General features: G+C 41.1%; 1 protein-coding gene across 8 annotated transcripts in view; it reads right to left on the minus strand.

Moving 5' to 3' along the window:
• The window catches only part of LOC131460635 (inositol 1,4,5-trisphosphate receptor type 1), a 78548-nt gene that overhangs the window by 41471 nt on the left and 21684 nt on the right, over window positions 1-15393 (minus strand). For 3 of the 8 annotated variants that reach the window (XM_058631279.1, XM_058631275.1, XM_058631274.1), the window contains exons 11-40: window positions 14267-14311; window positions 12833-12987; window positions 11799-11898; window positions 11506-11666; window positions 11245-11386; window positions 10876-11034; window positions 9332-9504; window positions 8918-9037; window positions 8143-8337; window positions 7737-7988; window positions 7487-7628; window positions 7245-7398; window positions 6971-7161; window positions 6756-6888; window positions 6611-6665; window positions 6366-6531; window positions 5752-5928; window positions 5577-5651; window positions 5341-5478; window positions 5108-5233; window positions 4750-4950; window positions 4408-4659; window positions 3574-3699; window positions 3375-3503; window positions 2943-2969; window positions 2368-2488; window positions 2046-2230; window positions 1814-1962; window positions 1626-1737; window positions 1122-1157 (exon numbers count right to left, since the gene is read on the minus strand). In XM_058631279.1, coding sequence (XP_058487262.1) covers window positions 1122-1157; window positions 1626-1737; window positions 1814-1962; window positions 2046-2230; window positions 2368-2488; window positions 2943-2969; window positions 3375-3503; window positions 3574-3699; window positions 4408-4659; window positions 4750-4950; window positions 5108-5233; window positions 5341-5478; window positions 5577-5651; window positions 5752-5928; window positions 6366-6531; window positions 6611-6665; window positions 6756-6888; window positions 6971-7161; window positions 7245-7398; window positions 7487-7628; window positions 7737-7988; window positions 8143-8337; window positions 8918-9037; window positions 9332-9504; window positions 10876-11034; window positions 11245-11386; window positions 11506-11666; window positions 11799-11898; window positions 12833-12987; window positions 14267-14311 — 4197 coding nt within the window. The remainder of the gene's footprint in view (window positions 1-1121; window positions 1158-1625; window positions 1738-1813; window positions 1963-2045; window positions 2231-2367; window positions 2489-2942; window positions 2970-3374; window positions 3504-3573; window positions 3700-4407; window positions 4660-4749; window positions 4951-5107; window positions 5234-5340; window positions 5479-5576; window positions 5652-5751; window positions 5929-6365; window positions 6532-6610; window positions 6666-6755; window positions 6889-6970; window positions 7162-7244; window positions 7399-7486; window positions 7629-7736; window positions 7989-8142; window positions 8338-8917; window positions 9038-9331; window positions 9505-10875; window positions 11035-11244; window positions 11387-11505; window positions 11667-11798; window positions 11899-12832; window positions 12988-14266; window positions 14312-15393) is intronic. The other 5 variants (XM_058631277.1, XM_058631276.1, XM_058631280.1 and 2 more) reach the window with 3 other exon arrangements.

Genomic DNA, 15393 nt, shown 5'->3' on the forward strand with positions numbered 1-15393 from the left:
GTAATAAATTGTTACTATAAAACTATGTATACTAGTATAGATGTGTATACGCATTCATATAATATATATATTTCCCTGTTTATAAATACATATATGTTTTTTTTATTCATTCTGTGTCTTCTGAGAATGTTGTTTATTAAGAAAGGGGGGTGGAATGTTTGTTTGTTGTTGTCTCTGATGACCAAAAACCAATAAACAAAAAATTGTGATGATAAATTGCATTTTATCCGACTGTGTTGATTTCTTACAATCGTTTCTCTGTGTTGCTTTTAAATGTGGTCTCTGTACATCACCTCGAATCAACCTTTGTGTGTAAAAGAAATGAAATTGGAATACACTGAATTAGAGCTGCAACTAACAATTCATTTCATAATCGATTGATTTGATCTGTTGAGTGTTTTCTCCATTTGTCAAAAAATGTTGATCTGTGTTTCCCAAACATTGAAAAATGACGATGCCTTGTTTTGTCCACAAACCAACATTTTTAATTTCTTTGTTATATGGAGCAAAGAAACCAGAAATGTATTCACATTTAAGAAGCTAAAAAAAGTATTTAACTATTAAAAACATCTAAAATGGAATAATCAATTATCAACATAGTTTGACGATTTATTTAATCATCGATTAACTGAATAATCGTTGCAGCCCGACATTGATTATGTGTTTTAAAATGGCGTTAACTTGCTAAGGTGAACACAGGTAAAAGAAGGCCACGTAAATGTCCAGTGTGACGACAGTAAGCAGACAGACAGACAGACAGACACACACATCTGGCAGCTGGCCCAGCCAGCAGGTGACTCACCTTAGAACATGAAATTATGCAACTCAGTTAAGCAACACTGAATCAACCAGAGCACACATCCCCTTTACCTCAATCTCTCTCCCTCTTACCATTCTTTAATGTCTCTCCGCTGCCTGTTTTATGGCAGACAGAGCAGCAGGTGTGGGAAAACAGCAACAGCTTACTGCTATTTGCTACCAGCTGTGCCTAGAGCCCCTGCTAACTACAACACACAACCACAGCAGCTGCTACAATACAGTTACAGATCAACTACCAGTGCAACGCAGGCATAACAGAGCAGCGGCTCAAAGGGCATAAATAAAAGAAAATGAGAAACAACCTTAGGCAAATCCATCTCATCATCAAAGGCCCTGAGCTGTAAGAGAGCAGAGGGTTTAGAGGGTTAGATAACCACACAGGAAGGAGGAAGCTAAAGCAGAGGTCAGTGACAGAGCATGTTTGTTAAGCGAGTTCAATCTGTGGACATACTTCCACAGCTCAGAGTAAACAGTACTTATGAATAAAGTGAGCAAAACTGGTGACTGTGGTTAAAAAAGCATTTCAAAGAAGTCACCATTCCTATGTGAAGTGCAGAGGTGGATGTGCAGTGATAAGCTGAGTCCCTTCAGTGTGTTTGTGGGAGATGCAGAAAGTTAAATCATAGAAATCTAACAAAAAAAGGGTTGTTTTTGTCCATCTCTAACAATCTTTTACTTATATTTCCTTTAACGTTGACAACTCCCTCCTGATATAAAGGTTACAGTATAAAATTGTGTTTATATTCATTTTGTCACATACAATCAGGTGTAGAACTACTGAATATGTCGTCTGCAGCTTCTCCTACCTTCTCTCCATAACCCCGGTCTTTTGTCATCATCTCGCGCAGCGTTTGCAGAACTTTGATGCACAGTCGCTCCTCATTCTCCTCCAGCAGCTGCTTGGTGTGTTTGATCAGCCTGCGCGGGGACATCCGTCCGTTATTTCACTCGTTACACGACAGTGATGACGTACACGGATAGATGTATTGCTTACTTGCATATGAAACCCCCGCTCTCACACTTCTTGCGGGAGTCTGTATTCTCAGGGAAGAGCAGCTCAGGCCGATGCAGCACGTCCACCAGGACTGACAACTCAGCCTGGACCAGCGGTCGCAGACGGTCCTCGAGAGCTGACACAATGTCCTGCAGTCCACACAAAGAAGCTCCATTAACACTTGCGTTGAACGTTGAACGTCAAAGCGCGACACAGACCGTAGGTCGCGTACCTGCAGCCTCTCAATAATGTTCCTGTAGTCCCGGGAAGCGGTCACCACAGAGTCCCTGCAGGCAGCGTTGCGTGCACTAAGTCTCCAGCTCATGGCTGTCTTCTGGACGATGTTGTTGGATTTCACAAACAGATTGTTGACTTGATTGTCCAGGTCCACTGGGATGGCTATAGCTCTGCCTTTGGCTGCCAGGTGCACACACACACACACACACACAGAGACACACACACACACAGATAAAAATGACTCAGAAGTTAGTGTCTGCTCCAGAGAGTTTTAGAGGCTGATTTGAGAGTGGAGATGGACGCGGCACTGTTCTCACCAACATCAGAGAGCACCTTGATACAGTTCTCAACAGAGCCTTTCTGCACTGGGATCAGCCAGTTACAGTGGAAGACCCGGAACACTGCCTGCAACAGCTGCACAAAGACCGGCTGCCTGGTCTGAGGGGAAGAGAACAGAAACGGCAGATTAGTATATAAAGCTGTAAATTATCAAGTCAGAAGAGGAAGAAAAAACGTTCCATTATATGACGGAAAGATACCCATCTGTCATCTTCAACACCTGCAGCCTGCACTGTGGGCTTCTATGTTTTAGTACCACACACACACACACACACACACTCTGTCAGTCACTCACTCCCTCACACACACACATACACCTCTGTTTGTGTGATACAGGTGACAGCACCTGCAGTGACACCAGCATGCTGACACAGTAGTCTTTTTTCTGCACAAATATTTGCCCAAATCTCACCCAGTGAACATCAGCCAGAATGCTCCCACATACATACAAACAAAAATAAAAAAATAAATAAAAACATTTTTTTAAAATGACACCCAATATTAATCTGCAGCACCAAACTAAAAATCCGCTGGATTAAAATCCAATAAATACCTGAATTATTTTCCCCAACACAGACGCCTGTGGCAGAGGATACAAGTTAATTAAAAAACTTGTTAAAAAAAAAGAAAAATATTATTATACATTTCAGGGACGTCAGTAGTTTGAATAAATGATGCATTCAAAGGGGAGGCGAGAGGAAAAGATTCTCAACCTACTTAAGTACAATATGTCACATGCTGCTTTGATTAGCTCAACTAAGAGGAGCATATTGCAGGAAAGATGACCTCTGTGCACTGGACACTCTTGACCCGAGGTCACAAACGCAACTCTGCACGTGGTAGTTGTGTTTGTTTTATTGAATTATATTATCTTGTGTGTTGAAATGAGATTAGACTCAAACTGGTTTGACACCAAAGCGAGGGCACGCTCTTTTAAACCTCTTCATAGACAAACTGCTGGTGAGATGTGGTTGCGGTGATCTACCTGCAGGCTGGTGCTCTGGTCAGAAAACGGCGAGCTGAAGAAAGTCGTCACGATGCCCATGACCGTCTCCGTCACGTAGCGCTCCAGGATGGTGTCCGCGTGCTTACGATCGCTTGTATTGTTGCATACCTGGAAACACCCTCGATACATAAGGAAATGATTGTATTTTATGATTGTTCTAACGTCACCAGTTCCTTACCCTGCATATATCCACCAGGAAGTTCTCAAAGAGTTTCCACATGTGGTTGGAAGTGTAGATCTCCTTCATTTCCACCTCAGTGTCCACGTAGCAGTGATTTAGGAAGTTGATGTAGGCGATCTTCACCTGGAAGGATATGATTAAAGGCTGACGTGAAAACATGGCTCCGGATGAGGGTGAATGACAGGAAAGGTCATCAATATCTCCACCAAGGACATGATCTTTCAGGTTTGCATCTTAGTGGGATGACTCAACAACTGCTAAACTGATTTCTGAAGAAAAATGCTACAAGGTTAAGGTTAAAGAAAGTAAAATCTAATTCTAACTTGGAGGTTCCTTCTAATGAGCCATTTTTTAATGATAGAAAATGGATAATTCATATTAAAATGTATATATTTGCAATGATGTTACTTATCTACTATAAGAATCTCTCTGCTGTCATCAACATTAAACTTTATTATCCCACTAGGGGACATTTGATTGTTGCCAGGCAAAGGACAACACATCAACATAAAAAACAATAATAATAATATAAGCATATAATATAACACAATAAAAAAAGACAACAATACATGCAGGTTCACTAAAAAATAAGCCAGAGGGAAAAAACTGGTGAAAAACTGAATAAAACCAGGTGAATGGAAGAATACATAACGATCTAAAAGAGCAAATCACTGAAAAGAGGACAGACATATGCCCAATTCATGAGAATAAAATCATTAAAAGTTTTTTTAAAAGTATAAAGTAAAGTGCATATGTTTAAGTTTGTCTAACAAGTGGCTAAATCAGTGTCCAGCAAACCAAACCCTCAGCACGCCTCCGTCTCAGTCTCACCTCAGGTATGCAGTCCTCGTGTGTCACCACACGCACTATGTCATCCAGTGGCAACAGGGAGTTGCACTTGATCTCCGTGTAGACGTTCTTGCCCTCTGTGCAAACCGCCAACAGCTCCACCAGGTGAATGTGATACATCAGAGGACTATTCTCATCCATGCGGTCGCGTTCCGATCGCATCATCTGGACCAGCGTCTGGAAGGAGGCGCGGTCATTGTAGAAGACCAACACATCTTCGCCCGCGTTCACAAGCTGTTGGACGAGACACACCTGAATAATTTAGAACATAAATGCAACATCCTCGGGAGGGGCAAACAAGGGTGTGTGGAAACAAGGCGTGACCTCTGCCATGACGATGTCTTGGCACTTTTTGATGAACTTGTTCTCCGCTTTGACGATCGTCTGCAGAAACTTGAGGTACTGGACGTTGCGGCCGTGTGTTTCGATGCAGTGGACGAAATGTTGGACCACGCGCTCATTGATCTCGCTGCATAGCTGGAAGTTGTTCATGAAGATGTGCCGCATGGTGATGGCTTCTAAGATCTGGACACAAAGAAAATAAGAGGCATCAGAGCAGAGAGCTGTTGATTTTAGCATGCGGGTTTATGCTGTTCCGTACGACTGATGGAAACACAGCAAACAATTCAGATCAGGGTCTACTTGTACAGCTTGTACTGCTTGGTGGAGGATGACTCCTTACCCCTGGATTGAGAAAGAGATTGATGTGCTTATGCAGCAGGACTTGGTTCTGCTGGTTTCCTGCACAGAAGTTCTGCAGGAACTGATGGGCGAGCTTCATGATGTCCTGCATACGCAAATCTTCACCCTGGTGGGGAACACGAAAAATAACATATAAAGTTATGTCCACTTTTACACACAGAAGAGTTATTATTATCACTGAAGAACATCAGTGAAAAGCCACACATACTGTACCTTCTCGTAGGGGATCTGTAGGAGCTCGAGGACCACAGCATGAGCTCCCATGTTCCTCAAAAGTCTCTGCTGTTGCTTCTTGCTCTTCCTACCCGACAGACCTTCTTGGACACACAACCTGCTGAGCCGCAGCAGGATCTGATGAGACACAAAAGAAATGCAAAGAAGTGAGATTGTTCTACATCATTTGCAATTCTTGTGGAGTGGAGCTTGTTAGCTATAAAAAAGACAAGTACCTCCTTCACCACTCTGTAGTTGTAACTGCTTGTACTTTCTGGCTTCTTAGGTTTGTCTGTCCCCCCAGAGTCTCCCTGGAGAAAAGTAGAAGCAGTGGAGAACAAGAATATAAGCCTTACTCTCATCACGACACCACAGTGTGGTTTGATTCTTAATATGTACGACATACTGCACCTTATTATGGGCTGCATTGAGAGTGGACAAACCCTCTCCTGTGTCCATGCCTTCATCAGGCCCCTGCCTCTTGTACACCCAAAGCTCTGACTTTTCTACAATCGAGCGCAGCTGGTCCAGGTCTGACTTGATTTGCTTGTAATTTTCCACATCTTGGCTGGTGACCAATAACTGGACCTACAAACACACACAGAGCAATGTTTTTAAAGTAAAACTAATGTGCTCTGATACAAAAGTAACACATTTACTGTTATAAAGGCATGGTCCTTTGTTATGTTGACAGTCTATTATTTAGTATAGGCTTATTAACACCATTACATTATCAGAGCTTCCAAACTCTTGAAACACTGAACATCTCATTGAATTTCTTTGTTGTATGATGTATTAGACCGCATTGGTTTTAGGTTTAATAAACTGTTAATATAGAGTGAAACGAAGCTAAAATATCTCTAGAATGCCATTTTGTATGTGTAGCATATAGAAGCTGGTCTTCAGTCTCAACAAGAGCAGCATAAGTATGTGTTTTGTTTTTAAGTAATGGGAGAAAGATGCAGCATATCAAGTGTACTTATAGGAATACAAATAGTGTTGCTGTGTATGTGCCGTTATGATACCTGCTTAAAAGCCTGTAGCACTTCCTGCCTTTGGCTAAAGTGTCTGAAGAGCAGATGCAGGGCTCGGGACACCAGAGGAGGATAGTCGTGCATGGTTAAGTGAAGCAGGACTCTCAAGAAGGTGCGGCCGCCTTGGTCGTCCAGATCCAGCGGCGTGTTCTCTTCGCTAAAAAAACCCAAATCACAATCACATTAGAAAACACGTTCTCTTCTGTGATACTTTCTTTTATTGACACTGTGATTACCTTCCACCAAATATCCCCTCTGCCTGCTCTTCTATATGCTCAAAATCCAGAGCCCCTGGAATCACAATTTCTTCTGTAACTAACATTTCACTTCATTTCATTGCCCATGCCATTTGTGCAAGATTCAGCCATGCAGTAATCTGACCTGGCATGTTGTTTGGTCCTTCCACTATTCCAGTCACAGATAACTCACTCTGGGAGTTGCTCTCATCAAACTCCCTCTTGAATATAGAGAGCAGACAGGAGATCCTGTAGTCCAGGCGGACATTTAGGATGAACTGCAGGACGGGACAGAGGTTTAGTGAATAATGTGTCGTGTAAAAAGTTTTGTATTAAGTGGATTCTTATGTGTCCTCTGACCTGCAGGATCTCAATGATCTTGAGTTTGGTGTCCATGACCAGTATGTCCTGTTTCTCCGGTTCAGTCTGAGTCTTGACCGAGTCTCCACTCGAGCTGTTGGTGGCCGTCATGGGTAGGAAGCCGCCTCCTCGCAACACTACTTGGGACATCAGCTCGCCAACGCCATGGATAGACCTCATCACATTGCTGCCTGATAACAAATACAGTATGATCAACTTCATGTACATTAAATGCGTGGTCCTCCACTGACGCCAGCCTCCAGGACAGACATACCTTTATTCTCATCTCCTTTCTCCAGTTTACTGAAAGGGAAAATTGTGTTCAAATGGACACAGTCTAGAATAGCCAGGAGGATCTTAGTGAGTCTCAACAGGTCGCTGAAGTTGTAGAAACCAAAATAAATCAGGTTTCTGGCCAGATTCACCACCTAAAAAAAGGAAAGATAAAGTCATGTATTTAGCTCCACAATGTCAGCCTTGTATTATAAACAGTGTACAGAGTGCCTCTCTGATGACCTCAAATGTCAGCTTGTTCTTCTCTTTATCGGCAAAGGGGAAACTCTGACAGACCACGTCTCTCAGGTAGTTCTCAACAAACTCCATCGTCTCCGAGAATCTCTCCTTAATTTCATCCTTCGATGTGCCATTATTGTCATAACTACAGCAAAAAATACAAAATAAAAAGCACAAATGCATCAACAACAAAGAAAGTTTACAGGAGAACATATTGTATTCAAATAATCTATTGAATATTGAGTTTGCTCACTCATCAATGGCAATCTCTGAGGGGATCTCTGACCACAGTCGAGCGTATTTGACCGGAGTGACCTGCTCCTGAGGGTCACGGTCCACGTGCATGTGCAGCATCATGCGGCAGAAGGAGGCTCGCAGGTCATAGGGCAGGTCTTCGTCTGACATGCATCGTAAGATCAAATCCACGTCCAGCTGGCCAGAGATCTTGTTGATTGCCAAATACTGACGGTCCAAACACATTCTGGCAAACAGGTTCAGCTGGTACCTGCAGAGGAACACACAAGTTATTTAACCTTCACAGGTGAACCACGCTGTCATCGCTGGCCGACTCTGCCTCAGCTCAATCATGAGTCAGGTAGGGGACTCATTTTAATTCCTTCATCCCAAAAATCTGCAGGAAAATGAAGTCCAGAATGTACCTGTAGTAACTGATCACCTCCTGGTCCTCCTTCTGGCCCTCTTTGGCATCCTGGGCCAGCTCCCTGATGCTTTTACTGCGGATCTCCTTGTTGCTGTCCTTCCAAAACAACCACACTTCCTCTTCATCTTCCTCTGACTCCACAGAGTTCTCCCCGAGTGGCGCACCCTCAATCTCAAACCTCGACAACACCAGTCTGCATAAAACAGTAAATGAGGAAGAAGAAAAATAATACAGACATGTTTTTAATTTGCAGATGAATATACTTAATACATCTTAACAAAAGGATAATGGTTAGGTTTCAAGTCTCTGTCATGTGATCAAAATGTTGATAGGTGTGTAAGAAATAGGTTTCACATCATGTAAAAAGCCAACAACAATTTCTTTTTTGCATTTTTTCCGTTTTACCTTTTTTTAACCCTTGTTAAACTTCCCCGATGAGGCATAAATAAAGTTTATCTTATCTTAAAGACCAGCAACTGAAAAAACAGCTTTCAGAAATCAAAGTGAGTGAGTCACATGATGATGGCTATAAACGAACAGATAGCAGGCAAAGAAATAAAGGAAGATTCATTTACCAGCACATCACATCAGTAAATCCAGTTTCTTTTAAACATGTCATTAAATAATAATCAACATTAAAATGATGCTTATATTACAAATTGATATTTAGATGAGTTTTAATGATTGTAATATGGTGAGTGATTAAGTGTAATCAATGTAATGTTTTACATAAGTAGATAAGACAGAAGTAGGTGAAGGTGGTGTGTGCTCACTTTGTTTCTATGAGGATGTCAGCGTTCGCTGGATCCAGCACTGCGTTACAGATGAGCTCCTGTGTCACAGGGATGGACTTATTCATTGACACACACAAGTCGGAAAGATAGTCCAGGAACCTGGACACACACACACACACACAGAATAAATGCAAAAATCAATCATCTCTTTCTCCACAAATGTTTCAGATTTATGTAAAAATAAAATTATACAATGTGAAATGTCAGCTACTGGTACAGAATATATACAGTGTGATCATGATTAGCAGATTATAATCAGGTCATTGAGATGCACACAAATTAAATGGGTTTTTTAATCATTTATTCATAAAGTATCTTATCATCATTTTTTTTCTTTTAGACAGGTCACAGATGGGCGCGCACACACATACACACACACACACGCACGCACACCTTGGCTCACGGTTCTTGCGGACCAGACTAACAAATGTGTCGATCTCTGCAGCAGTGATGTGTTTCTCCAGCAGCTTGCGGTTGTTGTGCAGCAGAGCTGTGATCGTGTCTTCTGCCAGGACATCATAGCCGATCTGTTTCTGCATGAAGCGAAACTGCTTGGCAATGTACTCCTGCAGACAGGAGACAGACACACAACCACTGAGAACACACATACACAAAACCACAGCAGGGTGACCTTACACAAAAAAAAGTAAAAGAAAGGGAGATATTGTATTACCACATCTAAAATTTTACAGATTATTTTACAGATAATCTGATAAACGGTCTGATCAGGGCAGCCTAGCATACATACATATTATAAGGCCCATTCAGACCTGGTATTAACATCCGTTCCGAGCAATCTGATCACATGCTGACAGCTTTAAGTAGGACTGTTCATCTTTAAAATATATACAGTATATATATATATATAATATAAAAACCTATCTCTGTGACGACATTTGGCAACTTTAAATGGCCTTTTCAAGGTTAAGACCTGGTTTTAGGGTTAGGGTTAGATTTGGGTTTAGGTTAGGGTTAGGGTGATGGTTAAGGGCTAGGGAATGAAATATGTACTGTACATAATGATGTGTCCTCACTAAGATATAAAAACATGTTTGTGTGTCTGTGCGTGTGCGTGTGTGTGTGTGTGTGCAGGCATGAGTGACAAAGAGAGAGAGAGCAAAAAATACAAGATAAAGGGAAAAAAAGACTTAAACCACAAAAAAGACATCATATTGTGAGCAATGTTAATATTGTATGGTTTGCTGCAAATACATTATCAAGTAAACAAAGTGTGGACAAAAACATTTGACCAAGTTTAAGAAATCTAGATATCTTTAGATATATTAAGAAATCTAAATAGTGTTAATCTCAAATCATTTGGTTTTATTTCGTAGTTGAAACTTGCACATTTCGCTCACATTTACACATTTCTGTTCAAAATTTTAAAAACAAAAGCCATTAAACTGTCTTATATGTTTACAGCAAATACAATGTCTGCTGTTGTGTTTTTCCCTATTCCTATTTCCCTATTCTAGTTCAGTATCAACACTCTTAGTGTTTCACTATGAATATGAAAGTGTAAATTAATACTGGGCCACCTTTGAGATTTTACCACCCTCTAATGAGGAAAGAAACCAGAGAGACAACTATAATAATCCAATTCATAGTGTTACATTTGTAATAATAGTCAAGTACAGTTCACTCCGAGGTGGGGGCCCCAAATCACATTCTCCTTAAGGCCCTATGAATGCGGCCACATTCATCCTCACATCACCTCTGTATGAACGATGCATTCAGGGCGCACTGGGGAGCGCACATTGTGATCAGATCACTCAGCGCAGGTGTTAATACCGGGTCTGAACCGGGTCTGAGTTTGGTAAGACTCGCTGAAGAAGATTTAGAAGGCACCTTTCTGCAATGGCACTGCAGTGGCAGAGAAACAAATGTCCCACTGTGCCAGTGTTATCGAGGAGACTTTGAGAGCCGACAAGCTGTACCTGGTTCTTCCTGTAGTCCTGCTGCGAATGACGCAAAACCCGGTAACACAGGCGGCAGATGTGTCTGAAGGGAGCGTGACGCTGGTCAGCCAGCTCCTCCAGTCGCAGCATGGGCCCATCCCCACTGTCTGTGAACGGAGCCTGCAGCAGCTTGAAGATCTGAATAGACAGATAAGGTTGTAAAAGAAAAAAAGAAAAAAAGAAATTCAGCCTACAAAGCACGTTTATACAGATAGCAGACCAGACAACCACGCCACACTGAGTCACGATAAAGACAGACCAGGGGTTAAGGGGAGTTCAGTGAGGTTCAAACAGGGTTACGTTCAATAGAGGATGTAATCAATCAAGTGTGTTGCACAAACACATTACCTGTTTGAGAATATTCTGTTCCCTCATGAGTTTCTGCCGCTCTCTGTTGGGTTTGTTGACCATGATCTCTAAAACATCCTGTCCATTGTTGGGAATGTCCACGACAAAGAACACCAGATCCTCCAGAAGCTTAGTCACCGCTCTGGTTGTACATAAAAACAAACACACACACACACACACACACAGGGCAACAACTCAACAATGACTGTCTTGTTCCTGTTTATAAATTCACAGATTAGACACTGTTATGCATTTTTATACCTCCTCTCGTTCTGCGTGATGGTGCCCTTTTCCAGCTTTCCAGCGATGGACGCGAGCACTTTACTGGCATCATTGGCAAAGTCAAGGTCTCGCACTTCAGCGGGGGAAACGGGCACGATGGCAAAAGCCTCTTTGTCCTCTTTGAGTGTCGATGTGCCGATCTGGAACCAGAAAAGGAAAAGCTTCAGCTTCAGTCATCCGTCGCAGAAATGTGTGACCTTTTTTAAACACTTCGAAATGATCTGAGGACATTTGACAATTTTCAGTTCAGCTACAAGTGATCTGTGACTTACGCGCAGCATGACAGGTTTCTCCTCCTCCTTATCGATCGGTTGGTTGGTGCTGTGAACCCACGTGTTGGTGCACAGGTGTCTGAGGCGCACGTACGAGTTTCTGAAAGCAGAATTAAACGTCGATATTTGTGCTTGTCTGTTGTTTTCACAGCATTCTTACAAGACAGTCCAGGCCCGAGCCTTGAAACGGTAAATCACGTCTTCAATTAAAGGCTGGCAATACTGCCAATAACTGTGAGTGCACAGTCATGTTGTTTATCTTATGAATCTCTAAAATATACAGACTCTTGTTACCATCTATTGACTTTACAGAATTAATAAACAAAGCAAGATCCAGTTGTTTGTTTGGATTTATAACCATGCTGCAAGATATATAAGCATTCTGTCTCATTAATGGGGAAATTGACAACTAGCAACAATAGATGTCAGATGTAGTGCAGTAAAAAGTATGATAGTTCCTTCTGATCATGTGAATACAAATGTAAATAAGCAGAAAACTAGAATATAGGAGAGACAGAGTTCAGTAAGTTTGCTAGAGGAGCCCACCAGTGAGCATTCACACACCACAAGAAAGTGATGTTCAATTTAAGCAACATACAGTATAATTTAGAGGTGCCTGTGCTTCTCCTTCAAAAAGGTAAAAGAGGATTTGTGGGATCATTTCAGGGTTATTTATCATTTGAAGTTTTATACAAAAGACTAGATGGACTGCAGACGCTTCAAATCATCACAGTAATCCTCAGCACTCGACCTTAAAAGAACTTCACAGTTTCACAAGAGGCACAACAGAAGCAACAAGATGTGTGCTCTCATGACCTGACCCCAAAAATACCTGCTTTATGGTGCAACAGCTTCCTCTTCTTTGAGCTATTCTCGAGAAAATCGAGTGAAAGTAGTTCTAGTGAACTCTGAGGTTAATTTCATTAGTTACAGAAAGCAAGACGAATCCATCTACACAGAAACAAGCCCAGATACTCTTTAACGAAGTATTAACACATTACAGTACATCACAGCTGGTTTTCCGGTCTTCCTACCTGGGTACTAATGAGTCTCCCCCTCTCAAGGTGGTCGGGTCCAGTTCAAATATGGAGGAAATGTCATTTCCGTCAGGAACGGACACAAGAGTGTACATGACTTTGTCCTGGACGTTTCTCAAACGGGCTCTTAGGGCTTCTTGCTCCGATTCCAGCTAAAAGGGGGAAATGTTAAAACACAGTCTGATTAGGATTCAACCACTTCACACATACGCTCACTGTCAGCGAGGGAAATGATATGACGGGTGTATCAGGACCATATGCACTTTGTTTGTTGCATTCTCCACTAAAAATATCAGAATCTAGATTCAGTAAAGCAACACGTGTTGTCAGAGCTCTTCTTTTACGTACGTTAGCACCCGTTAGCACCAGTCACTTTGGAACGTGCGGCCCCCATTTCCTGGTTTGCCCTGCGTTGCACATGTTGTATTGACATTTGTTTTTTATATACATACGCTGTTATTATCTGTTTTTACCCAAATGCTTGTCTTATTTAAGCATTTGATTTATTTGTTGTTAATGTAAATTAGACACAGTGTGGCTACAGTGTGGCATGTTTACGTGCAGATTTGTAATCAATGTGCAAATGAATAAGTAGAGAGGACCAAAGTCTAAACTCCATCTAATCACTCTGAACTATAAATGCTGTGTATTCTCCTGAAGTTGATAGATAGATAGATAGATAGATAGATAGATAGATAGACTGAAATATTCATCACATGGCTGCACAGTTCTTTAGCGTCTGTTCTGGAACATTGCAACAGAGAACCACTTCTTCATCATCTTCTTCATCTTCTTTATCTTTATGTTTGAAGGCCACAACCACTTGATGGAGCTAATATTGCCAAATAAACAACATGAGGCTGCCCCCTGCTGTTCACAAGTGTGTAATTACCTTCTAGGCTTGCTCTACTACATTCAGCCATCTACTGCTGCAAATACTTAATCCTGTTATTGTCTAAAAGGAACATTTTCACCACAGTCACAATTTAAGAGCCTGGAAAAGACATCATTTGAGTTTAGCTATCACATAATGTTATGTATGATATGGTGTCCAATAGGGGCTGCACGGTTGGGGTAGAGTTTGCGTGTTCTCCCCTCTGGGTTCTTGAACCTTTATCCAAATCAAAATGTTGCCAATTTAGGAGGAGCAATATATGTTAAAGCCTAAATGTGTGTCAAAATTTAATTTTAGATGAATTACCGTCTTGAGCTTTAGACATCTTATTCTACAGGCTGAAGAGAGCATCTTTGTTTCTCACAGATCTGCACAAATATCACACGGTAATCATTTCAAAAACGACCATCCCCTCGGATATTGCGAATCATATCGCAATTCCTGTCAACATAATCGCAAGATAGATAGATAGATATCTATTCAAAATCGTTCAGCCCTACTCCGTGCAGACCAGTGTTGTTACACGTCTTACTTACTGAAGCGCGGGACTCCAGGCACTCCTCTTCATACTCTGGATTCACCTGCAACAATGACATGTCATGTAAAAACATGGGAGTGCTTTCTTTGGTCTCTGATGTGTGTGAAATCAAAAGTGAATATATGATACACAGCTAAACATGATTAACGTACAGACTGCACAGCACGCAGATATGAAAGGTTTTTGTTTAATTGGATGGAATTGTGTTCTGTGAGATTTACTTTGTTCTTTTGTCGTGTCGCCAACTTGATCATCCTCTACGTTACAGCACAGTATAAATAAGCTGATTTGTCATAGGGTGTAACATTTTGGTAACGCCATCTCATTTCTTTCATAATAACCAAGTAAGAGCTCAGGAAAGACAATTAAAGTTGTCATTTTAACATAAGAAAGGACAAGTTTCGACTTTATAATGACATTATTTTGAGCCACATTTTCATGGTGAAGGTATTACACTGATGGTTATTCTAATTATCAAGCTATGACTGCTTTGGAAAAACACAGTATTACTAAAATACTATCTCCTCATTACCGTACCATACCATACACTATTACTATGAAATTGCATGCAATTTCAACAATATTTAGCCTTAATGTATCATTTAAACATGTGTGCATATCTAGAACTGAAAAATATGGGATTTCACATTTAGATTATACCACGTGATGTGACAAATTCATCCTGTGGGCCAGACTGGACCCTCTGCGGGCCGTATGATTGAGATGTTTTTTGTCGTTGTTTATATGGTTGCTATATGCTACTATAACTGATCCTGTCTAGATTTTACTCTCAGTGCATCCCTCTAGTAACATATAGGCGTGAATGTCTGTTGGCATTACTTGAAAATCTAAATTATGAAGACCTTCAGTCAATAAAAGACACCAGGAGATGTTAGTGATGTTCACAACATCTATTTATTTACATATTAAGTCTCGTGTAGACTCCGGTTACACTTTTTGCCAGCTTGTACTGTATATTTAGATCATTCTTAACATTTCCAACAAGGATTTAAACTTCAAGCACAGAGTCCATTGTATTTGTTGTCCTGTCCTGTCAGACATCACTAAATATTAGCGCTATTTTTTTTTAACACTTCCAATAGATATTGTTCTTATTTAGTAATA

This window comes from Solea solea, chromosome 6 (assembly GCF_958295425.1).
Source record: "Solea solea chromosome 6, fSolSol10.1, whole genome shotgun sequence".
Lineage (NCBI taxonomy): Eukaryota > Metazoa > Chordata > Actinopteri > Pleuronectiformes > Soleidae > Solea > Solea solea.